We start from the raw sequence: 26,444 nt of genomic DNA, 5'->3' as shown, positions 1-26,444 counted from the left end.
TTCTCCTCTTTAATTTTATGATTCTATAAGAATGTCATAAAATGTCTTTCCTATTATATTAGTCCTGTTTTATCTATTTTATTTTGGTGTCAGCTTTCTCAACTCTTTCAAGAGTGGGGAGGAGTATAACAATTAAATGTATTAGTGGGGAGCAGCTGCAGGGAATAGAAAAGGCCTTAGATGGGGGAAGCTAAGGGGCTGGTTTCCAACCCTCTGTTTGCTTCCTTGCTAGCTGTGTGCACCCTTGGCCAAATCTCTGCACCTCAAGTTTCCAACTGCAAAAACAGGGAGTTGTGTTGGACCAATGTTTCCCACTTGCCTTAAGTTTCCTAGGGCTGCTGTAATGAGTATCACCACTGGGTGATTCGCTGCTCTGGAGGCCAGTTGTAGTCAGAAGTCAAGTTGTAGGCAGGGCTGGGCTCCCTCTGAACCCTATAGGGGAGAGTCCCTCCTTGCCCCTTCCAGCTTCAGGTGTTTGCTGGCCATCCTTAGTGTTCCTCATGCCAATTTCTGCCTCTTTCAGCTTCACATGGTCTCTCCCCTATATCTCTCCCCTCTCCCCTTATTATAAGGACCTCAGTCCCCTTATAAGGGCCCCTTTATTATGAGACACTTTAACTAATTCCATCTGCAATGACCTTATTTCCAAATAAGGTCACACTCACAAGTCCCAGCAGTTAGGAGTTCAACATATCTTTGCGGAGGGGAAGGGGGAACACAATTCAACCCATAATACGACTTTTACTTAATTTCAATTAATTGCCTGAGATAGTTACCAAAATTACAGCTTATTAGAACTTTCTCCTGGATTTTCCCATGACCCAGGTCTCTGGCTTGGTCCTCCAGGGCTTCTAGGACAAACACCACACACTGGATGGCTCAGATGACAAGAATTTATTGGAGCATGGTTTTAGAGATCCAAAGTCCCAAATCATGGTATCAACAAGACCATGCTTTCCCCTGGGGTCTGAGCCGTCCTGGTGCTGGCTGGCCACAACCCTTGGGTTCCTTGCTTGTGTCTCTGTCCGTATCACAGGGTGATCCCTCTTTCCTTGTGTCTCCTCTTCTGGTTTCCACCAACTCCCATGGCTTTCTCTGACTTCAGGCTTCTACTTGGCAGGCCTCTGGACATATGGATAAAAGTCCACCCTGTTCAGTTTGACTGCACCTAAATAAGAGTTTAGAAGATCCTATTTGCAGATAAGTCCACACCCTAACTGATAATACATCTTCAAAGGGTCCTGTTTATAAATGGGTTCACATCCACAGGAGTGTGGATTGAGTGTGACAGCATGTCTTTTGTTGGGGTACACAAGCTTTGCAAACTCTCATTCTCGAGTTCTCAAACCTCCCTCCCAGCCACTGGCCTGGCCTGGTCCCCTGCTCCAGTCGACCCTCCGTGATCCCCTCAGAGGGGTGTGCTTATGAATAGTAACTAACATACCATGCAGACACAGCACCCATTCCTTTCCATTTGACAGGTAGAGAAGGAACTGGGGCTAAGAGAGGTGGGATGACTTGTTCACGGTCACAAAGTTAACAAATGGTAGAGCTTGGGGTTTGAACCCAGGCAGTCTGGTTTATACATCTTGACCTCTAAGTCCCTCTGCCAACCCACTCCTTGCCAGCAGAACCCAGTTAAGCATCTCCGTTGCTTCCATTTCCTTGTTCCACTTAGCTCTCTGGGAAGGTCTCCATCACGCTCCCCACCCTCCTGTCCTGCACTAGAGCCAAAGGGCTTTCCTACCCTTCCCCAAATTGGCAGCCCCCTGGCCCCTTTGGCCCCTCTCCCAGTGGCTGCTCTGCTGTAATGGTTGTTCAACCTTCCCTTAGGGCTGCCAGGGGAGGTGGGGACTCAGAGCTCCCCCAGCCTCTTGCATCCTTGGTTATTGTAAAACGCAGCCCAGTTATCCACGTGACACAGCCTCTTAGCTTCCTTCAAGTTTTTGCTCTCCCAGTGAATTCACTGGTTCACTCTTCCAGTGGCACCTTCAGCCACCTTTTAAAATTCTGCTCCCCTTCCCCACACAGAACTCTCATCCTCCTTTCATAATTTGTTTTTTCCACATCACTTAACACATTTTAATATATCATTTTTGTTTAGTTAGGCATTTTGTTTATGATCCATCTCCCCTCAATAGAATCTAAGCTCCTTGAGGGCAGGAATTTCCACCCGTTTTAGTCACTGTTCCAGCCCCAGTACCTGAAACAGTACCTGGACCTCAGGACACAGTCATCAGATGCCTGCTGGAGAATGAAGGACTGCTTTCCATGCTGGTATTAGGTTCCCTGCTGGCTTGTCTACCTCCCTTCCTCGAGTGTACATTCCTTCAGGGAGGGATGAATCTGATTAGTTTCTGTATCTTAACTTGAAAAGAGCCTGGCACATAAACGAGTGAGCGAGTGAAGGAATGAAGGAATGATGGATGGATTTCCTTCCCAAGGGAGAGCCTGCTTGGTCAAAGCCAGCTGTTCAAAGCTGTCACTGTACAGAGTTCACTGGGGCTGTAACAGCAGATCAAGGTGCTCGAATCCACCTTTGAGCCTGGGGTAGACCAGTGACCTCAGTGGGAGTTTGTCAGCCTTGACTCTGCCCTTCCCTTACTCTGCCCCTTTGCCCCCTGCTCAGAACTTGGTTTTCCCCCTCCATGTCAGAGAGCCTGAGCTCTTCATACCAGTCCTTTAGGGAAATGTCTCCCCCATGGTCTCTGCTTGCTCAGCTATCCTTAGCAGCTGCTTTTTGGGAAATAGATGGAAGGAAAGGGGCAGCAGCCCCTGACATCTGTCCACTTCCAGCTCCCTTGGATTTGTTGAGCCCGTAGCCCTTGGATTTGCAACTTTGTTTTTTCTCTCCTGTCCTCAGCTTTGGCACACCCAAAGAGCAATGACACACCAGGGAAGGCTAAGGAGCTTGTAGCTCTGCCCTCCCAACCTAGGGCTGGCTCTTCACCCTTAGAGGAGTGGCCACAAAGCCAGGGAAGTGGCTGTTGGCTGGAAGCAGTGTAATGCAGGAAACTGGAAGACCTGAAGATCACAGAGGTGGTGATCCTGTGTAAGAAGAGATTCACTACTTCAGAGAGAGGGGCATCCTGAATGCTCCATGTGGAACCTCAGAGTCTCTGTGGCCAGCCTTGGAAGGTGGGGCCAGCAGCTGGGGGGCTCTAAGGTCAAGGGAATCTCAGAAAGTCATCCACCTGCCAGAAGGAAGAAACACCATCCACCTGTGATCTTAAACCTCCAGATAAGAACAGGCAGGAGGCTGTACAGAACTCTGCTGAGTATATGATTCCAATAACTCCTGATTCTGTTAATTTTTTTTCCCATTTATGCCGTCCATCCAAGTTGACTCGGCTATTCATTTTCATTCTTTCTTTCAACTAAACCAACTGGTCTGCTCTATTCATTCATTTGTTCATTTCTTTCAGTAGCACATAGAGTTCCATCCCTCTGTTAATTGGTGAAGTGGTTAGGTTCAGGTGTCAACTTGGCCAAGTGATGGTGCCCAGTTGTCTGGGCAGGCAAGCACTGGCCTAACCATTACCACAAGGATATTTCATGGCTGGTTGATAAACCAGAAGGCTGGTTTATTAAATCATCAGTCAGTTGATGGTATCTATGGCTGATTACATCTATGACCAACTAAGGGGAGTGTCTTCTACAATGAGAGAATCTAATCAGTTGCATTTAATTCAGTCAACTGAAAAACTTTTAAGAGAGAGGTACTGCTTTCACCAGTCAGAAGGAGAACTTTTGTCTCTACTTCAGCCAGTCAGCCTCTCCTGGGGATTCATCAATGACCTCATTGTTGCTGCCAGCCCATAACCTGGCCTACAGAATCTGGCCTCACCTGTCCCCACAGGTGTGTGAGACACTTTTATAAAATCTCATATCTATAGATATCTCTGTTGGTTCTGTTTCCCTAGAGAACCCTGATTAATAAAATTGGTTAATTAAATAACTAATTAAATACATTAATTGAACACCTACCATGTTCTAGGTGCTATTCTGGGCGCTGGAAACATGGCAATGGGCACAGCAAGCTTGAGGCTCTATGTCCTACCCAGGACCTACTCAATAGTTGCTCATCATCCCTGCACTGAACCAACACGGGCATTGGGCTCTACCTGGTGCCTCTCTGTAGTTCCCGGGCCCCCACTTCTACCCCCAGGGCTCTGTGCTCAGATGTGCCTTTGTAGGTCTAAGGAAAATTGGAGCTGGCAAGTGTCTGGTCCCCAAAACTTTCCATTGACTTAAACCAGGTGGGAATAACAAAGTCATTGCCACCTGCTCCAGGCCACCAAACTGCTGTGTTTTGATAGGTAACTCCAGGCCAAGCAGGGTCCGGGAGAAACCTGAAAGATAAATAAGGATAAATAGTATCTTGGACCTTCTGAATATCATGAATGATTGGCCTGTAGTTGTTACAAATTGCTACAATTTATGAGCCTCTGCCAGGTGTTGGGTGTCATGTCCACATTTTACCATTAATCCCTCACAGGGACTTGCTGCCCTGGGGTACAAGTAAGGAGCTGGAGGTGCTTCTGACCACATAGCTCGTTGGTAGCAGAGACAGGATTTGTACGTGGTCTGTGTAGGTGCCCAAACCTCAGTCTTCCTGCTAAAGCCAAACTAATGAGCTAGGTCTCCATCTTAGAACATTCCACTCCACTTTTAAATTATTGAAACTCTTGGAGGGTCTTGAGCGCTGCAGTTGAATTCACTGACTTTTCTCATCAGAAAGGATCCATTTTATTTTCGAGTGTTTTCCACCCACATTGTCTACGTTGTCAAAACCAAACCAAAATTGCTTGGCCCTGTGGAGTGCCTAGTCTAAGAAACTCTGTTTACAGATTCAGGAGGAGCCCAATGGACCCGATGGGCATTTGGTCACAAGCACTTCAAACAGACCCTGTGGGACTTAGAGAGGACAAGAATGTAGCTGGCAGACAGTGGGAGGCTTGTGGCAGAAGCAGCCAGCATTGTGCAGATCCAGGCTCTGAAAATATGCAGAAAGCATGGAAGCAAGTAGCAAGGAGTCAGCCATGGTAGGAGGCTCCTGAGCCCCACCGGACACAGAGACCATGGCCCCAGCTCCCACAGGGAGCCCCATGCCAGCACCTACTCATGGTTTCTTCTCTGTGTGTCAAATTGAGGCCCCACTGCTGGGTAGACCCCTCCAGAGGCTGGCCCTCTGGAGCACTCTCGTCCAAGTTTTCCAGGGGTGGGGCACCCGTGGGCTCCGGCAGTCATCAGATATTCATTAAGCACCTTCTATGTGCTGACACCGTTCTGGAGTTAGATTCTGTGGGGACAGTAACTCAAAGACAAATGGGCATATAAGGTAATTTCAAATACTTATAAGTACCTTGAAGAAAACAAAAGTTAATATGTGAGGGTGTAGGGAGAGGGAGACATGGGGTGAAGTTGGTTGAGCCAGGTGGTGAGCCAAAACATTTCTAAGAAAGAGACATTTGAGACAAGAACTAAAGGACAAGAATGAAGTGGGGGTAATGGGGGCAAAGCCCACTTTTCATGCTGAATCCACACTGTTGAGCAAGGAGGGAGGCCTGAATTAAGGCTGACAGACAGGTCAGGATTGGATTCTAGGTATGTGGGAAAGCCATCGGAGGCTTCAAGTAGGATGTGCTACATGGTCTGATTTATGCTGTAGGAAATCACTCTGGATGCTGCTGGATAGAGAAAAAATATTTCAGGGTGTTGGAGCTGAGTAAAGGCAGTTGTTGGGAGGCTGTGGCAGTGCCCTGCAGTGAGATGACATCATCTGTCTAGAGATCATGGAGACCAGAATGGAAGAAAATTACTGATGGACAAGCTATAGGAGGGAAGCCGGGGGATGGAGGAGACCCGGCTTTTCGGTCTGAGACACTGTTGGGAACCTGGGATAGGAATATCTGAGAAAGAGGAGATTGGGGCAGGGGGTGTGTGCAATTCTGTTTGGGACCTGCCATATTGGATAAGTCTCTTGGCCAAGTGAGGACATTGACCGAGCAGATGAACATATCAATCTGGATCACTTGGAAAAGGGGCCAAGCTGGAGGGGTAGATTTTGGGAGTCAACAGCATATCAATGGCTCTAAAGTCATGAGACTGGATGAAGTCATCATGCAGAAAGCATGGTAGGGGAAGAAGCTTTGTACTGAGCCCTTGGACACTTCACCACTGAAAGTCCGGTAGGTAAGGGGAAGCCAGCTGAGCAGACTGAAGAGGAACCAGGGAGACAGAGGGAAAGCTAGGCCAGTGTGGTGGCTAGAAGATGGGAACAGGAAGTTTCCAGAAAGATCCAGAAGGACAAAGAGTGGTCAACTTCAGCAAAGTTGCTTGAAGGTTAAAGGGAATTGACCATTGACTTTGGCAAGTTAGGGATCACTGGTATACCAATGAGAGGAATTTTTGTGTTGTGGTGAGTAAAAAACCCTACTGGCATAAGCTGAGGAGAGAATGGAGGGTGGTGAAGAGGAAGGTCTCTGACATCAAGACCCCCCAATGGCTGTGGGCTCACTCCTGTTGAGTGACTTTCCCATGCAGTGGCAGTAAAGGGGTGATTAGGGGAAGAGTATGGGCTCTGGACACTGGGTGGTCTTTGCTGAGAACTCAACACTCCTTGAAATCTGTGATACCACAGGTAAGCGGGATAACTTCTGACCCTTCAGGATCCTCAGCCATTAGAAGGAGAGGATAAAACCTCAGTGGGTACTCTTAGGATTCTTGCTAAATATTAGTCCCATCCACTGACTCCTCCTTCCAACTGGGTGGATCACCTTCTCTGTGGCCTTCTCAGCATGTAGCACGAGGCTGGGCACGTGGTAAGTGCTCCATTACAACTTGAAAATGAATAAATAAATAAACAAGAAAAGAAATAATGATAAATAAAAGCATTTCCTAACAAAAATAATAGCATGGCAGGCAAGTCTAAGGACAGTGTCTCATTTGATCTACACGTCACCTTGAGTTGAGATGTTCCTTACGGCACTTTGCTAGCTACTGAGACTCTGAGTAACTTATCCAGTGAGACATGGCTGGGAGTGGCAGGCTGGGATTTGGATCCAAGCTATCTGACATCATATTATAGTCCACCTATATCCCACTAAACCAACAGTTCAGTAATCCTGGAATCAAAGAATGACATTCTCCTGTGAAAAAGAAGTCAAGAGAAGGTGGTTGAGTGTTTGAAGAAAGGAAAGGTATCACCTGGATAATTATGGAACATTATTATAAGCCCGAGAAAGCAATCCCATTGTGCAGAGGCAACCTCTGTCTTGGTGTGTTTTGCATTTCCTTAAGCTCCAGCTGGCTCAGATCATCCTGGGAACAGAAATGTCATATTTATGTTGAAAGTTGGCTGATAAAGATCATGGCAGCAAATTCATTGCATTTCCATAGGTGTGCCCAGGGACTAGGTGATTTCTTTCATCTCTCCAGGCCACTATGAGTAGCCAGGCATCTGAGAGATGGGGTTGGCCATGAGAAGGTTGCCAGATTGCTCTGAATTGATGTGAAGGGAAGAAGATGGCCTTTTCTAGGTTTCCATGACAGCGTTGTCTCCCAGAGCTGAGCACCTACCTGAGCCAGGCACAGCATCATTTCCTTCGGTGGTCCACATCTATCTGTGCTCCATGCAGAGAACCGTGCTTCACTTCTCACACCCTCCCCTCTCTTTCTGGACCCTGGACTAACCTTGGGCCTGGCCTGGACCTGTTCAGCAACACCTTAGCTCCCCTTCCCTTTGCCTCACTTCTTTCTGCCACTCTGACCCTCCAAGAATTAGGACTAGCATGTTTGTATCAATGTAGAGCAAGAAGCAGAGGTCAGGAAGGCAACATGGCATTCATAAAATAACAATGGTCTGGGATGCCCAACTTCACAGATGGCCGTGCTGCTATTTCTCCATGTTCTCCTACACTTAGAGAGTAGCGAGAGCTAAACCTCATCTTGCTCCTATAGATACGCATCAACCTACCATTTCATTTGTGTCCTGCTTTACATCTCTTGCATGTCAACTTACTGATGACAAGCACAATCCAGGAAGGTTGGCCCTGCCACAGGTCACATCCTCTTTTCAAAAGAAATCCAACCCCCGGAGGGCAAAGCCACGAGCAAAGGTCAACAGGTTGGTCATCAGTGGCTTCACCCAGACACCTCTGCCTTCGGAAGCCTGGTCCAGGACTTGTTGACGCACCCCAGGGTATGGCGTTAATAAGCTGAGCTAACCATCAATAATCGGCCGTTAATAATTTATTGCTTATCAAGATGGGCATTATGGTAACAACTGGAAGCATTTAATCATTAATGCCGTTTTCTTTCACAATTTCCCAGGTTGACATTGATCTATGCATGAGGCGTATTCTGTTTGCTCTTTAGACTGGAACAGGCAAAGGAAGTTCCAGGAAACAGGTAAGTTACATTGACAGACGTTAGTCTGCTTTGGGGAGGATTTCAGGAGTTACTGAAACTCCTAAAAAGCAGCCGGGATATGGGATTTGGAAAGTGAGCCTAGTGGTATCAACGTCAAGGGGTCCTGGTGGAGACCCAGTAAGAACATGCATGTGAAGTCTTCAGTGTCGAATGCGGTGCCTGGAGAACGGGAATATAAAAATGAAATAGATTATAAATGGGCATAGCTATGATTGTGATTCTAAGGGCCAGAAACCTCTTTTTCTTATTCCTCTTTCTTTCTTTAAATCTGTTCTATGTGCCAGATTTATTTTCAATCTCTTGTTTTGCCAAAGTCAGCAAAGAATCAACCCTGAAAATTGAGAATAAAGCCACGGCCGCATGTCCATCAGCGAGAGAGCCCAGGGGGCAGGGTGTGCAGTGCGGTGGTTGTAACCCTGGGCTCTGCCCTGTGCGTCTGAGGCAGAGCGTGTGCCAGGATGGGGCTTGCGCCAATCACAGAGCCTCCAGCTTGCTTGAGGTGGAGGGGATGTGGGGGGAGCGAATCCGCATGCACACTTTGCCCAGCATTTGTGACTGTGCCAGGGTGGCTCAGGGCCTTTTCTTTGCCTTTGTCCTCTGCCTCACACCGGGCATAGGATGAGGGTCTGACTTCAAGCAAACTGGGTTCAAATCCAACTTCGGTGACACACTGGGTGGATGAAGCTACATCTCTGGGTCTCCAGGCCTCAGTGGCTTTATTTTAAAATGGGCTCAGGAGAGCATCCGACGCCTGGTGCTTGGTGAAGGCTTTATTACCGGGAGCAGCAGCGGTAGCAGCAGGAGGGGACTTTCTAAGTCTTCAGCAACAGGTCCAGCCTCGGCAGAACCCAGGACCAATCACAGGGCCCAGAGCAGAGTCCTGGGACTCTGCTGGCCTAGGAGTTAACTCTGTAGCTGCTGGAGGGTGGAGAGGCCCCAGGGGCATGGGCACCACAGGATTTTGGTTATGGGTCCTGAGGAGCAGTGAGAGTACTGTTCCCACAAACTGTAAAGGCAGATCATTCGAGTCCTCACTACCCACAGAGCTTGTGTTCATTAATTTTATGTACTTATTTATTCAGGCTCATGGACTATTATATACGTATGCATGTTAAGACTTATTTTAAGGCTATTTAGGGTTCTGTAGACAGCCACAGAATGCCCACATCCCCTCCTTTATTCCCTTAACCACTTCTAAAGCCTCCTCTGTTCCTCGAAGCCCTTACAAACAAGGAGCGCCTTGCATGTGTGGTGGCAAAGGCTGCCTACTGGGAGACTGGTGGTGATTATGACAGCCCATGTTCCTTTCGCATTCACCATGTACTTCTCACACATTATCCCATTTAATCCTCACAACAGCCTTGTGAGGTGGTTCTGTTATCATCCCCAGAGAGGTGAAATGGAGGAACAGAGAGGTTTGGTGACTTTCCTCAAGCCACACAGCCAAAAAGCTGGAGAGCTGGGATTTGAACGCCTGGGTCCGCAGTCCATCCTCTTTTGAACACAGCTCCCCTGTGCTTGGGGGTCCTATTGACTTAGAAGCCCTCTCTCTCTTCCTTGCTGGCCAGGGCCACTGGGAAAGATTGGAATTGGCTGAGACCCCAAAGGAAGCACAAGCCACCACCCATAACATCTTGGTGCCAGGAATGTTCTCCTTTGGCAACATTCTGGGGAGAATGCCCGTGTTTCTCAACCATAGCCTTGAGCAAGCACAAGCCCCAGCTCTCTCAACACAGAGGCTTTATTCACTATATTGTTTCAGACCTGCTGAGCACACAGTCTTGTACCGCCCATGTCCACATTTCCTTGCCTTAAATATATCACACTGACTTATCTTGCACAAAATATACAGACACTGTGCTTTATTTGGTCATTAACATTAATGGCTTTTTATGTCCACCCTGGCCATCTCTTCTCCTCCCACCCCTTTCTGTATACACTCCCCCCACTTGTGATCATTCATCTTCTCTGGTGGTTCCAACTTTGGATGGACAGTACATGTCCCAACAAAAGGAACCCTCTGGACAGTTTGAATCACATCTTCTCTCTGATGTTCTTAAGTCTAACCACTACCCCCGACCCCCATGGAAGCTCTGACATTTATTCTTAGCTCCCTTGTCACTCGCTCCCTGTCCCTTCCTCATGGACACTCAAGCCCAGTGAGCTCCACCATCTTCCTTCCCCACTATTGAGCTGTGAATGAACCGTCTACACCATTCCGCAATCCTACCAGGCTGGCTTTTAAGGCTGCTCTCCAGAGTTCCCTGGTGACCATCTCACAGCTTCTCCAACAGCCCCTGGCCTCCCCCACATCTCTTACTTTGTCTCATACTTCCTTGCAAAACTGCATTTCTTCTGCCCACATTTTTACCCATGTGCCTTCCCTTGACCCCACACCCCACTGCCTGCCCACTTCTTGGCCCCTCTGCCAAGCAATGAAGACTTGTCCACCCACAAGTTTCTCTTCCAGATCCTCCAGGCTCTCTCCATCCCTCCACCTGAGCCACTGTCCTTATAGTGCCCAAAGACCTCCATATGGGCACATCGTGATCAACAGCTAATGCAGATGACCACCCATGCCCTCTTAAATTCCTTTTCTTGCCATTGCTAATACCTCACTCTCCTTGTTTTCACTGACTTGGTCTCCCTTTGCTGATTTTCCATCCCTTATCTTCTCTAAACACATGGCATTAATTACCTTTTAATTTCTCTCCAGCCCAGACCACTTCTTCACTTTTATTTCCAAAAGCCTAAGTGGTATTTACACCTTGATGTCTCCAAACCACCTCAAGGTTAACATGTTTAAATAGAACTCTTCGTTTCCTCTCACCCCCAAATCTGTTACTTCCCAAATCTCCTCTACCTCAATGAATGATAGTTGCCAACCATAGGACACCAAGGACATGCCAGGCTTCTCCCTGAGCCTTTTATATACATTATCTATCATCCGACAATCTAAAATGAGAGAGTGATAATTTTCTTCAGTTAATTGACAAAGAAACAGCACCAAATGTTAAGTAACATGTCCTGGGTCTCAGTGGAAAGTCAAGATTGGAGCCCATCAATCCTGGATTGGAGCAGCACCAATGGGGACTTGTTCTTTCTTCTCAGCCCCATGTCTTTTCAAATCCTGGCTCTCTGTGATCGTTAGGAGACCATTTCCCTCCTCAGGTACCCATGGAGCAGCCTCAGGGAGATTTAACAGTATCTTCTATGAGAATGGCACCCCCTGGGGTAATACAGTGATGACAATTCATACAAACCAAAATGGGAATGCAGCCCTTGGGGAGGGGCAGTGTGGTGGCCATAGAAGCCACCATTCTTGCTTCCTTTGTCCCATCCCATCCCATCCCATCTGACCCCATTCTGTCTCATCTCTTCCTGTATCTTCCATCCACCCCACCCATGCTGTTTTTGGACACCTCTCAACCCAGGCACTAATCAGTCTGTGGACATAGAGATGAATCAGCTATGGCTCTCAAACTTGAGGAGGTCAAGGCAAGGGTGAAGACACAGACAAGAAAACAGTCAGCCTGTACAATTCAATTCTTGCTAGCCTAAGCTATGGGATGCACAAGGAACAACCAGAGGAGGTGAGCCTCAAAGGTGAAACAGAGAGAGATGGAAAGGCGCTCTACACAAGAAGGGTGCCTAAGCACGGCAGCAAACCCTAGAGAGGTACATCGTTGCAGGGAGATGGCGGTGCAATGGGCTGGAGTGTTCCTGAGGTGTGTGTTGGGATGAAACAGGGGGGTCCTTGCTGAAGGGCCTTGGTTGTCACTCTAAGCAGCTGGCCACCACTGTCCACCAACCAATATTCTCTTCAAGTCAGCTGAAAGGACTTCAGATAGCTCATTCCTCATCATCCTAGAGGAACCATACATTCTTCCAAATTGTCATTTTCTGCCTTAGGAAGCAGAGCATTCAAACCTGATTTTATCTCTGGTGACTCAAAACTTTGAGGGCTTAATTATACACACTCTCCACCCCCACCCCCTTGTGTATGTGTGTGTAGTTGTGTTTAATTTAAAGCAACTGAAAGACCTTGTATTTCTAGTTACAGAAGTTTGGAAAGCTATAGAAAAATAAATAAGATTTTTAAAAATGGCTAAAATGCCACTGTCCAGTGATAATGGCTATGAATGCTTTGTTCTATTTCCAGGAAGTCTATTTTCTATACACATAAATATGTGATTGTCCCATCTTTGCAGCCTGATCTTCTGCTGCTCTCCTATCATATGCTGGGCCAGCCCCTCTCATTTGCAATATACTTACGAGCAGACCATACACTCTTTCTCAGTTATCTTTGCTCCTAGAATATAAGCCCCATGAGGGCAGGGACAGGCTCTATGTTCCGATAACATGGGCTTAAAAATATTTGTTGAATAAATAATTTAATGTGAAAACTATTGTTGCACATTGTTTTAAATTTAAAAGCACACACACATTAAGTTAATCTATTGTTTCATTGTGTACATCTATTAATGAGTACATATACTGTTAGCATTGACCAATGCATATTCTTTTACATACCTTCCTCTTCTTGTCAAGTAGGAGTAAATTATGAGCATTTTTCTAATGCATTAAATGTTCTTCTACAACATAAGTTTTTAAGGACTATGTGAGTTTCCATCACTTGGATTCACTGTATATATATATATATAATTTATTTAAATGTTCCTGTTAGGGTTTTCCTGTTGTGAATATCATTTTTTTTAATCTGAAAAAATGGTACAATAAAAATCTTGGACCTAAATCTTTGTTCGGATTCTTATTACTGCTTTAGGATAAATTTTGTAAATGGAATAATAGGGCCAAATGACATAAAAATTGTTACAGCCTTAGAAACCTATTTCCAAACTGCCCTCCAGAAAAGCTGTACAATTTCTACTTCCATTCTGCCATAATTACATAAAATTTTGGTAATTTTTTTTCCAATTTGAGAGGTAAGATTGGAATTTAGTTTTAATTTCAATGCTTTTATCATTACATCTTTGGGGGCATGTCTTCCGAGGTTTCTAAAACAGGCCCAGTCATAAGAATTACTACTAAATGAGAATATTCTGGGGAGTGGTCTCCATTTAATAAGCAATGCCACAAGTCTGGGAAACACAGATGCAGTCCAACGCCACCATTTCATAAGTTGAGAAACCAAGGCCAAAGAAAGGCTGGGATTTGCCCAGGTGCCTGGGGAGGCTGGGGTCAGAGGGAGTCTCCTTTCCTCCAGCCTGATCCTTGCCAGGACCCCTTGCTAATCTTTCAAAGGTCAACCTGGGTCACCTTTCCCGAGTTATCCATCTATGAAAGCAAGTGTCTAATGGCTGCTCCTTTTTTCTTTTCTTTTTTTATTTCTCAGGGGAAAGAAACCCAAACTCTGAAAAATAAACCATGACGGTCAGTGAAAAGGATCCACAAGATGATAAACAAAGGAACCCGGTGGAAAAGAAATTGGTTAGTCTTGTTTCTTCACTCCACTCTGGTTTAGGTGTTCTGGTTTGAGGGACCCCAGGGCAGTCCGTCTTCACTTCCCTCCCTCTTTCTCTCCTCCCCAGGGAAGTGGAGATCAAGGTGAGGTCAGGCAGAAAGAGGAGTCTGAGCAGGGGTGGAAGCCAAATAATGTGGGAAGGAGTGTGTGCAGTGTAAAGTTTATGGGATGAGGCTCGGGTAATTGATGATGTTGAGGCTACTGATCAGCTGGTGACATTTCAGGATTGGGGTCTCTGTTCCTAAGGTCGTTTCTCATTGAGGGGATAGCTGATGTTGAAGGTGATTATGTCATTATGGAAACAGTGAAACCCACCCCCGACCCCACCACAAGGCTGGTCCACCTGGCCCCTTGGCCACAATGTCCTCGGCAGCTAGAAATGCTCTCCCAGTCCTTAGGATCCCTCAGAACCCATCTTTCAAACAGATTCAGATACCAGCAGTCAGAGCGTGCCCACTCTGCCCACCCTTGGCACTGCCAAGCCATTTAGTGCTCTGAGCCACACCGAGGTCAAGGCATCATCATTCCTATTTTACAAGGCCAAATACTGAGGCTCAGAGGTGGGTGAAGTCACTTGCACAAGACTATGAAGTGAGGACAAGGTGGAGCCCATCTTGATCTGTGCTCATTTGTCTTCAAAGCCCGTGCTCTGATGGCTGTGTCTTGCCTCCTGGATGGGCCCGGAGACCATCAAGACTCAGAAAAAATAAATATGTCCACACATTTGTCACCAATCTTTATTTAAAAGGATAAAACCAACACAAGTCTATTTGCCAAATTAGCAGGGTCATGTGAAATTGACAGGCTGAGCCTCATTATTCCATCTTCGAGGTAGAGGTGAAGCCTCAGGCCACTAGAAACATGACAGTCAAGCTAAAATGCACAGCGATTTTCTGTAATTAGAAACTCTCTCTTTTTCTTGTTGCTTATATTAGGTTGAGTGGAGGCTCCACTGTCTAGACATTTGGTGAAAGGAGGGAAGGCAAGTAGTCATTGCAAACATTCTGCTTAGATGACAATCAACAGCAAACTACCCCCCTTTTTTTTTTGTCTGACCATTTGCTGCCTGGAGAAGTTTTGCCTTGTCCAAGCTGACTTTCCAGCCTCAGGGATTCATCTAGATGTCAGCTTGAGTTCAGTTCCAGAAATATCTGCTAGGCCTCTTCCCTGGGTCAGGCAGGAAGGAGGTCCTGGGGATACAAAGAGGCTGTAGCCTACACATCCTTGCCCTTGGTGAAGTTCCTGGGAAGGCGTACGTGAGGACAACAGGGGCAGACCTGGACAGCACAGGAGCAGAGGCAAGAGGGGTCAGGGAAGGCTTGGAGGAGGTGGCAGTGGAGTTGGAAAGACAAATAAAGTTAAGGGCATTTAATCAAATGAAGTGCCCCAAGCAAGGGCCTGGAGTTGCAATTCCTACCACCTCTCCTTTTGACTTGACCTCCAGCTGTAGTTGCTGGTTCCTGTGGCCTTTTTTTTTTTTTTTTTTTTTTTTTTTTTTGTGATGCTTGCCTGATTTCTGATGGCTTTTGAGTTTTCAGCTCCATTGGGGAACCATGGGACAATTTTAAAAGGGTAGAGGGTCCTCTGATGCCATCTGACTTTGAGTGAGGTCTGGCTTTTGCAAGATAAAGTAACTGGGGAGGACCAAGTGGAAGGTCTGAGTTAAGGAAGTCTTGCTTCCCCTCCTCTGGCCCCGTCCTGCACTTATGCCCCAACCACACTGAAGGGTTTTGCTTTCCAGCACACATTCACTAGGGAACCCAGGCTTCCAGGCCTTTCCACAGTGCCCTCCCTCCCACACCCTTCTCTGCCTGAGTATTCCTCTACGTTTACTCATCCTTTCCGAATCTGCATAGAAATCACCTATTCCTGAAAGCTCTCCGTGATTCCTGAAAGCTCACCAGTGCCAGGCTTGCCTGGTGCCTCCTCCCTGTTTTCCTGGGGAATCCTCAGCTATTAAATGCTATATTGTAATTGCTGTTGCCACATAAGATTCCTGCTCTAAACCTACTGCTCCGTGAAGCAGCTCAATTTGCTGAAAGTCAGTTCAAGATAAATCCAGTTCTTCAAGTGGTATCTCCAAATGACTAATATGCAGAATGACTATTGCACTGAATGACTCATGCTCAATAAATACCTACCCTGGTTATTGAGGGTTGGTCTTCTTTGGACATTTCAGTGCCCCATGGGCTTCAGGCAGCCTTTTTGCCATAGCTATACAATGCAGGGCTGAATGTTTTCATGCATATTGGACATCTTGCATGCCCAGCATTATTGCAGTGTACCACATCTCTTATTTCAAGGTGTGTACTTTCCATCCAATCCAGTTTTCTGGCTTCTCTGTCCCTTGTTTTTGAAATCATGAGTCCTCTAAGTAGCTAACTGTTCTCTCACACATCTCCTGCCCCTGTCCCAACCTCTTCACTTGCCTCCTGTCTCTGGGAACAAACAGCCAAGGCTACCTGTCCTGAACACAATTTAAGGCACTTCTCTGACATTTAGGGCAATGTGCTGTGAATTAATTCTGGTCATGGCCTGGGGAGTGCTGAGGGGTCTTGTTTCCTTACTGTTTTCCTAGAGCCAGCCCAGAGCTGAATGAACAGGAAAGAGGAAGGGCCAAGCAGCTAATTAGATATCTTCCAAACCTACAGCCTCCTCATTTCTCCTACAGCTGCAGGGCAGACCATGGACATTTCCAACCTGCTGCTTGGGGCCACATGCTTTATATATGAGCCTCAGAATAAGTCTGCAGAACAATCAAGGCAGGCACCAGTATCCCCATATTTGCAGTTGTGGAAGTGGCAGCTCAGAGAAGTAAAGTGATTTGCCAAAGCCCACACAGTTAAGAAGTGATAAAGTCCAAGCTTCTACTGCAAAGTCAAATGACCTTTCCGTTCTGTTCTATCCCATTCAGGAGACTTGCCCTGGGTTTATGCCAGTGGCTCCCATCCATTCATGTTAGCCTCATTAAAAATTAAAAATAAAAAAAAATGCTAAAGAAAAACTTCATACCCTGGCCTGTGATTCCTGGGAGAACAACTGCTGTAATGCTTGGCAGTAAGGGAAAAAAAAGTTACCCCGTTTCCGGTTTGGACACAAGTAAGATTGCCACATTTCCTGTTTGGGCACTACTGCCCACCCTCCCGTGGACTCTGCCTCCTGCAGCCTGGAAATGCCCTGGCAGAGTCCAGGGTTCCTGGAGTCACTCTGGAGCTAAGCCGGCAGCAGCGCCACCAGAGCTGGTCCTACAGAATGAAACATGGATTCCGGGGACCTGAGCTTAGCTCTCAGGCCTAGCACAAGCAGCCCTCGTGCCCCAGGGGCCCCGGGGCCAGGGAGGGAGCTGCCTGAGTGTGAACACCTGCAGAGCCGGAGGCCAGGTGGAAGGAAAAGAAAGGTAAACCTGAAATCTAGTCTCTTTAAGACCCAAGGGCTGGGGGAAGACCAGATGTGATATAACCGCGGCGCCACCTGGCAGGTGAAAGGCCAAGGGCTTGTGTTCAGGGAGCCTGGCATTTGATTCCTGGTCCCTCCACTGTGTGATCTCGGGCACTTGGCTCCAGTTCAAGTGCTCACATGTGCAAGGTCTGTGCATATGCATGAGTGCATATGCAAATCTGGCACCTCCGCACACGGATGCAAGCACCCATCTGTGTGTGTGTGTGTGTATGGTTGCTGTCACCATCTCCGCTCCTCTACTGCACACCCAGGTGAAGTGTCACGGGTGTGACAGCCTGTGACCACGTGGGAACTGCACGGAGCCAGATTCTCCAGGAAACTGCTCTGTGCTTCTGCCTCCTCACCTAAAATCAGGATAAACTACTACGTAATTAAGAGGATTGTTCTGAAGATTGCATGCATCAGATAGTCACAAAAAATCCTTAAACCACACCTGGCACATCGTGCTGAACACCTGCCAACTGCTACTGCAAGCACCTGTCTGGCTGTGATTCTGCGACTCTGAGGGTCACAAACTGGCCGAATTCTCCCAAGATAACCGTGGGTGGCTCCTTACCCGGCACGGACGGAGCACGGCGTCCAGGCTCAGCGCGCCAAGGCCGCCCGGGACACCTGCCCGCGGGCTCCCAGCCTGTGCGTCCTTTACCACCCTCTCCCGTCCGACCACCGACCAGGAATCCTCTCCGGGGTCGGCCTCCCCCACCCGTGGGAAGGTCTAGCCGCCTCCTCGCGGGCCCGCGGCGTGCTGGCTATGCTCCCGGGCGCCAGGTCTGACGCGGTTTCCTCTCCTTTCCCAGGACTGGTCCTGCTCGCTGGTCGCGGCCTCCCTGGTGGGCGCCTTCGGCTCCTCCTTCCTGTACGGGTACAACCTGTCCGTGGTGAACGCCCCCGCTCCGGTGAGTGCCCAGCGGCCGCGCAGTGGCTGGCAGAGGGCGCTGCGGCGCCGCGGACGGCGTCGGGGCTTCCCGCGCGGCCTGGGCTGTGCACGCGCTCAGAGAACCGTGCAGGCCGGTTCTGTGCCAGCCCCTGTGCCGGACCCTGGGGGGACGGAGAGTGCGTCACAGCCGTCAATCTCGAGGAGGAAATGGGACAGACACAAACAGATGATGACAGTGTGGGACGCCGGGGTGGGTGTCCTGGGAAAATGTTAGGAGACAGAGATGGGGCTTCCCAGGGCCTTGAATGCCAGGGTCAGGAGCCCTGAGTCTGTCCTGCCAGCATGGAGAAGCCACCGAGGGGGCTGTATGCGTAGAAGTGTGTGCATTTTATTGATTGGCTTTTTGTGTTTGTGTGTTTGTTTTTAATGGCTTCGGGTCACGTGTTGTTGGGTAAGACTCATGGTTGGCTTTTATTTTAGCCTAAAATCAGATTCTTAGGTGCAATTCTTCTGCCCCTTCTTAACGCAGACCTGCTGGTTTGCAGTGGCAGATTTGGTTGCCCTTCATCTAGGCTTTTGGATTTAGGTGCTGCACCATTCCAGCTGGTGGCAGCTTCACGCTCACCTACAGCTGCCCTTGGGATGCAGGTGTGTGAGGGAGGGTTTCCTGGAGGGGGCGTTGCTGAGCCCAGTGTTGAAGGTGGGGGTGGGTGGGGTGGGGGACAGCCAGAGCACAGATATCAAGGCATGAGATGTAGATAATTGGGATAATGCAGGTAGCTTGATGTGGTTGGAATGCAGGATGTGTTTGGGAAAGTGGAAGGGCAGAAGTTAAAGGGAAGTGAATCTTCCTACAGACGTTATGTTTCCTGATATTTTTCTCTTTTGTTCATTTATTGCTGTATGGCTACACATTTATTTCTTCTGTTTCCAAAGACTAATTCCAATTGGCATAGTCATAGCTATCTACCTGGGTACCTTCCTCGTATTCCAATGCCTTTGCATATGGCTTAGCTGAATCCAGGACTAATTTGCATACCAATAAAATATAACATAATTGCCTGAATTTTCAAGCAGTTACGCATGTAGGCTGAAGATGCTAATCGGAAAGCTGGCAAATGGTCTCAGATTTATATGATTTTTAAGCCTTGACCTTTAGTAGGTGTTCTAGTTTGCTAGCTGCTGGAATGCAATATACCAGAAACGGAATGGCTTTTAACAAGGGGAATTTAATGAGTTGTAGTTTACAGTTCTAAGGCCGAGAAAATGTCCCAATTAAAACAAGTCTATAGAAATGTCCAATCAAAGGCATCCAGGGAAAGATACCTTGGTTCAAGAAGGTCAGGGTTTCTCTCTCAGCTGGAAGGGCACATGGTGAACACAGCATCATCTGCTAGCTTTCTCTCCTGGCTTCCGGTTTCATGAAGCTCCCTGGGAGGCGTTTTCCTTCTTCATCTCCAAAGGTCACTGGCTCGTGGGCTCTCTGCTTCGTGGTGCTGCAGCATTCTCCGCCCTCTCTGAATCTCTCCTTCTCCAAAATATTTTCTCTTTCATAGGACTTCAGAAACTAATCAAGACCCACTCAAATGGGTGAAGACATGTCATCCCCTAATCCAGTTTAACAACCATTCTTGACTAAATCGCATCAACCAGGGAGATGATCCAATCACAGTTTCAAACATACGGTGTTGAATAGAGATTATTCCACCTTATGAAATGGGACTTATATTAAAACATGGCTTTTCTTAGGGGGCACACTTCCTTTCAAACCAGCACAGTAGGAGAATGTTGCTTCATTAGTACTTCTAGAATAATTTGAGCATGCCAGAGTTGGGTGAAAGATGACTCCTTCGGGTTTATGGGCCCCAGTATCTGGACCCTGCCTGGGATGCCAGCAAGGGCTGAATGGAGACATCTCTGGACTGGAATGAGGGGTTTGATCTCAAAGGGGGTCATATTCTATGGGAGCCTAGGTGGTTTCCTCTCTTGGAACAGGCAGGGCTAATCCAGGCAAAGGTGAGGTGATGATCTGAGGGCAGAGCATGAGTTAAAGCTCCTCTTGCTCATGGGTGTTTTCCAGAAAGCCTACAGGAAGATTCTGGAAGCAGTGTTCGAAACAAATGCAAAGTCCAAGCCAGGGTGGACCATAGGGAGCCAGGCTCCACTCCCAGAGGGCCCAACAAAGATAAGGGACCAAGTCCAAGGGGAAGGGGTGGAGAGCAGGCAGTCCGTGAGAAGTACTGCTGACCTAGGACTCGTGCAGCTCCCAGGGCTGCAGGATGAGCCCACCAGCACATTGTAATGGGCCTGAAAGAGCAGCAAGCCCAGGCAGAGCAGCCACCCAGGTGGAGAGGGAGAAGAGTCTCTAAGAAGAGCCGAGTTGAGCTCGGAAGTGAATGTGTTGATAGGAGGAGGGAGTGGACACAGAAAGTATAGAGAGAAACAGACATGTCCTGGTCTAGAGAGTGAGGTGGGGTGGGAGGGACAGTTTGTGGCTGATTCCAAGGACTGAGCCCGGGCACAGTTCCTTGCCCGGGGTTCACAGTAGTGCTTGGAGGCTAAGCAGAAGGGTAGCTGGATTCTGAAGATTGTCGACCGGGAAATTACAGACTGAGCTGCAAGAGAACAAAAGCATTTATTTGGGGTCATAGAATTAGAATTCGGGGAGCACACGTTTAGCTAGCAACCCAAACTGTGTTCCATCTTGGGGCTTCCAAACAAAGGTTTTTAAAGAAAAGAGGGAATTTACATAAGTTGTTTGTACAGAATTATGATTGGTGGATAGTTGGAGCTTTCCAAAGATTCTTCGTGTTAGACAGTTTACTGATTTCTTACCTTGTAGTTGGTTCATGGTATCTATATGTCTTCAGAGACATTGCTGCTTTGGTTTTGCACACCTTAGCAATCTGTGATATCTGGCTGAGACGTGCATAGGAGTAACTTCCTGAATGGCCTGTTGACTCCATTTAAATCTCTTAGCTACAGTATCTCCATTTTGTTTTATCTCTTTTCTCAAGATCAAATTTTCCTTCCGTACAGCACAAGTCATTTCTCTTTCCCCAGTGCCCAGCAGAGTGCCTCCTGCAAAGGAGGTTGCTCAAAAAATGTTGAATGAATTAGAGTTAATGAATGAGTAGAAGGAGGAGTGAAAAAGAAAGAATGGAGCAACATCAGCACCCACAATAATAATTGCAAATAGTTTGGCTTTTTAATGAATTACTCACTTTTCCAATAATTTTTAATTTCATGGCTTTTTTTCTTTCTGGGGGAGGGAAGACCTGGAATCTCACCTCCCTGGGGTCAGTGTTTAAGCCCAGGATTCCAATAGAGCAATTTGTTTGACCTCCCATCAGTTTCCTGGCAGGAATGGTAGATTCTGACTTTCTTCTCTCCTGTCCTCCCCCAAGGGCCAGTAAACAAATGCTAACATGGAGTAACTGCCCCAAGTAACCACAGATGTTAGAAGCTAGTCAAAGGAAAAATCCAAATGAACCAACAGAGAACGCAGCACGAGTTCTGGTCCTTTAGATTCATCCCTCTCTATGCTGGGGTCTTGGTGGACTCTTCCAGAAAAGCGCATGCATGTGGCAGGGCGGCCCTGGGTGGCCCGAGGTCCAGACTCAAGAAAATTGGAAGGTAATAGTGAGTGCAGCCGCTCTGGACTGGATGAGTAGAGGCAGTAGGTCTCAGCATCTTGGCACGAGAATGCTCAGGTTAAGGGAGGAAGCCTGTCATGACAGAAAGAACTGGCAATGACTTTGGTGAAATGGGCTTCTCTAGTTAATTAAGCATGGAACAGAACTGCACTTACATTTTGAATCTCAGCCTCTTTTTTTCCCCCTTGCTCTTTGCTTTCCTTTCTTCCCTCTTCCCTTTGCCTTGCCTTGTCTCTCTCATTACAAACGCAACGCAGGCTTTTACTAGAAAAAATGACCAGTACAGAAAATTTTAATGAGAAAACTGCTTCTATGAATTGTACCGCATTACAGGGACATGATAAACCCAGTTTATGAATAAGGGAGAGAGGGTGAGTAACTGGCCCAAGGCTGATGCATAGCATACTTGGCAACTGGACATAGACGGTCAAACCTTTGGCCCCACCCAGAAGCCACTTTTATTGCTTCAGCTGAGCCCAGTCTTTTTTTCCATGCAGTGTTTTACATCACCAGGATCATCCATATAGGCTGTTTGAAATCCTCTTTTTTCTTAATATTTAATTGTAGCATCATCCCAGGTTATCAGAAATTCTCCATCAAGAGAACTTTGAGTAGTTGTGTAGGGCTGCACCATGTGGAGGCCCCATCTTCCCAAGTGAACAAGTCTCTTTGTTCATTTCCAATTTTTCTCTTTTATAAGATGCTTCTGTGTTGTTTGAATCGGGAGCTATGAGTCAGTGTCTGGTTTGGTTTGGTTTTCGTCATAGTTGCTGGGGAATGTCTTTGGGTTATGGGGATTTGGGTGTCCCAGGTTATTTGAGTTGAGCAGCCTGCATTTTGGATTAGCAGGCTTTTGTTTCATAAACTTCCTGTGGGAAAAATGCCTTTGTTGAACCTGATGGGGAATGGAGGCCATAGCTGCTGTAGCCAGAGAAAGGCCAGAGAGGAGGGTGACAGAGGGGCAAACACAGAAGGAGTGGACTGGAGTGGGATGCTGGTGCCAGTAAACCTGGAGCCAAATGGCTGCACAAACAAACCTAGAAACATTCTGTGTCTGACCCATAGGGAAAAGCACACAGATTTGTCAAACACCTATTATATGCCAGATGTCATGCTGGGGACTTCACACACCCTCATTTAGCCCTTCCAGCAACCCGTCTGCAAGCTAGGGGCTTTAATTCCACTTCTACATATGAGTTATTCCAGATTGGGACTCAGAACCACCTTCTTGGAAGAGGGTTGTATCCAATGCCATTTGAAGACCTCGGTCACCTCCAGACTTATTTTTTAGCATCCCTAAGCGTTTAACCAGTAATGAAAACACATGCCTTTTCATTCCAGCCAACTGGAGGACATGCAGAAAGGAGTGTGAAATGTTATCTCAGGGCAAATAACAGGACTCCTGGAATGCACTGCCTATCATAAACACAGCTATGTGATCTCTCAAAAGAAGGTTTCAGGCAGAAGAGAGGTCCAGGGCTAATTTTAGTTGGATCAGATGGATTTGGGGAACACAAAGCACACTCAATTCTCTGCTCCTGCCTGGGGCCAAACAGAAGATGAAATTTCCTTCTTGTTCTATATATTGAACCCCAAAGGGGCAGGCTGGCTCCCCCCTGCCTCAAAATCCATTGATATGATCTCTTTGATTATGTTCAGTGTTCATTCTGAAAGCCAGCTATGAGAGAAAAACATTCTTGCATGTCTGAAAGTACAGGGGCCTCTCACCCAATCACCCAGCCAACCCATCAAGGGGAATTATACCTGAGAGAGAAAAATGTCACCACAATTATGCCTGTTATACATCAAGTCAAGTCATGAGATGCCATGGGAGCTGGGCATTTTCCTCATGACATGGGAGGTGTGTTGGGGGTTGCCAAGACCACCCCCAGTTCTGATGATTCACTAGAACTCACAGGTCTCAACATATAGTCATACTCACAGGCATGATTTATTAAAGCAAGAGGACACAAAGCAAAAGTGGTAAAGGGAAAGGCTCATGGGATGAAGTCCAGGAGAAATGAGGCACAAGCTTCTAAGAGTCATCTCCTGGTGGAATCACACAGGACACACTTAATTCCTCCAAGCAATGAGTTGTGATAACACATCTGAAATGTCATCTACCAGGGACACTCCTTTGAAACTCATTGCCCAGGGCTTTTGTGTTGGGGACTGATCATGTCTGCACCCTCTGTCTACCATTCCAGTGTGCCAGACTTCCAGGAGGAAAGCAGGTGTTCAGCACACACTGCATTGTTGTACAAACAGTTTAGGCACAGTGAGCCATGCTGCTCAGTTAGGCAATGGTAGGAAATTCCTGAAATCCAAGTTCAGGAATTCTGAATCCAAATACATCATCCAAGGGCCAACCTTGTAAGCATGGCTTTTTAAGAATAGCAGTCCATGTCCTGCTGTGCTAACTCTTTTCAGCTCAGGAGGCCTTACCTCTGGCAGACAAGCAATATTAGGTGGCTTTCTGGGCTTGTGGACCTTTGTCCTTTGGCAGTCTAAATTCAAGGAGCCTGGTTTTGTGACACTGGCCCAGGCATCCTGTTGTAAGGATGCCTGGGCCAGTGTGTTCACTAGTGTTTTAGTTTCCTAGCCTGCTGCGATGGTTGGGTTCAGGTGTCAACTTGGCCAAGTGATGGCGCCCAGTTGTCAGATCAGGCAAGCACTGGCCTAACCATTCCTGCAAGGATATTTTGTGGTTGGTTGATAAATCAGAAGGCTGGTTTATTAAATCATCAGTCAGTTGATGGCATCTATGGTCGATTACATCTATGACAACTAAGGGGAGTGTCTTCCACAATGAGAGCAATCAATCAGGTGCACTTAATCCAATCACTTGGAAACTTTTAAGGGAGAAGAGAGAATTTTCGCTACTTCTTCAGCCAGCCGACCTCTCCTGTAGAGTTCATTGAGATACTTCATTGGACTTGCCAGTCTCGCAGCACACCCTTATGGATTTTGGACCCTTGCATCCCCACGGTTGCATGAGACACTTTTATAAATCTCATATTTACAGATACCTCCTGTTGGTTCTGTTCATCTAGAGAACCCTGACTAATACGCCTGCTCAAAGCAAATACCATGAGATAGGTTGGGTTAAACAATGGGAATTTTTAGATCATGGTTTTGAGGTCAAGAAATTGTCCCAATCAAGGCATCATCAAAGCAATGCTTTCTCCCTGAAGTCCGGCTACCAGCAATCCTCGGTTTCTCTGCCACATGGCAAGACACATGGTGCTGCCTGCTGGTTTCTCCCTTCTCCTCTGGTTTATTGATTTCAGCTTCTTGCTTCAGTGGCTTTCTCTCTCTCTCTCTGTCTGAATTTCATTTTCAGTCCAGTCCTGATTGAGGTGGGCCACACCTTAACTGAATTAGCTTCACCAAATGTCCTATTTACAATGGGTTTACACTCATGTGGATGGATTATATTTAAGAACATGTTTTTCTGAGATACACACAGTTCCAACTATGACAACTAGTGTGGATGGTAATGACAAATCTCAGAGGTGTTTTGGGCACAACTCACTCTATCATCCCCCAGTGTGTGCACTTGGCCTATCAACAAAAGTATCCTTTTTTATGACATCCCCAAGGATGATTTTATAAAGGGCTTCTTGTGAATTGGTAATGAACACTGCTATGGTGAAACAGGCTACAGGTTCATTTGCCTTCCATTATCTGGCAATTTCCTGCCTAAATTTAGAGGTTTCTAAGCAAGCTTCCCTGACTGCGAATTTAAGTGTTTATTTTGTTGTTGGAAGCCCTTGCGTTCTTGGCTGGGGAGATAGTGGTAAATTATTAATGGACTCATGGACCTGAGAAAGAGACAAATCTGTGCCTCTTATTTTACAGATATGGAAAGAAGGATTTGAGCAACATGGCTACTAGCCACCCTGATTTCCAACTTTTATTGTGTGCTTCTTGTGGACATGGTGCTGTGCTTTCTATTCTTGATCAGATAAGTCCTCACAATTAACTCTTTGAGGAAGGAAACAATTTAACAGATGAGCAGCCTGACTCACAGAGAGGGTAAATAAATTATCCAAGATTACCCAGCAGAGAAGTGGCACAGCTGAGAGCCAAATGCAATGGATTTCCAGGGCCCTTAACCATAAAAGAGATGGCCAGGAGAGGCACAGCCACTAGATGAAGCTCACAGAAGAACAGAATGCAAGAGAGTCTTTGAAATTAGGATTCTTGACTCTTCATTCAGCCCCATGTGGATTGGAGCATGTACCCCAAAACAGACATAGTCTTAACCCTAATCCTCATTCCCATGGGTGTGTACACGTTATAAATAGGACTTTTTACAGGTGTTATTAGAAGTTAAGGGGTGGTCAACTGAATGAGGGTGGGTCTTAAACCACATTGGTGGAGTCTTTAAAAGAGAACTAGGAAAAAAAGTGAAGAAAGGAGAAGATATTGCCACGTGAAGTGAGGCAGAGATACAAGGCAAGAAACCTCAAAGATTGCCAGCAACTAGTACCAGAATACATAGTCTCTGGGAGAAAGCAGGCCTTAAATT

The 26,444-nt window shown here is 46.9% G+C and overlaps 1 protein-coding gene across 4 annotated transcripts in view; it reads left to right on the top strand.

Annotated features, from left to right (window-relative positions):
- SLC2A9 (solute carrier family 2 member 9) overlaps nt 1-26,444 on the top strand; it is a 229,465-nt gene that overhangs the window by 11,712 nt on the left and 191,309 nt on the right. For 2 of the 4 annotated variants that reach the window (XM_077136390.1, XM_077136391.1), the window contains exons 2-4: nt 8,335-8,412; nt 13,790-13,884; nt 18,175-18,273. In XM_077136390.1, the coding sequence (XP_076992505.1) occupies nt 13,822-13,884; nt 18,175-18,273 (162 nt within the window). In that variant the 5' untranslated portion in view covers nt 8,335-8,412; nt 13,790-13,821. Of the gene's footprint in view, nt 1-5,407; nt 8,204-8,334; nt 8,413-13,789; nt 13,885-15,427; nt 17,316-18,174; nt 18,274-26,444 lie in introns of those variants that run through there. The other 2 variants (XM_077136392.1, XM_077136389.1) reach the window with 2 other exon arrangements.

Source organism: Tamandua tetradactyla, chromosome 19, assembly GCF_023851605.1.
Source record: "Tamandua tetradactyla isolate mTamTet1 chromosome 19, mTamTet1.pri, whole genome shotgun sequence".
Lineage (NCBI taxonomy): Eukaryota > Metazoa > Chordata > Mammalia > Pilosa > Myrmecophagidae > Tamandua > Tamandua tetradactyla.
This window is presented reverse-complemented; position numbering and strand designations above follow the sequence as displayed.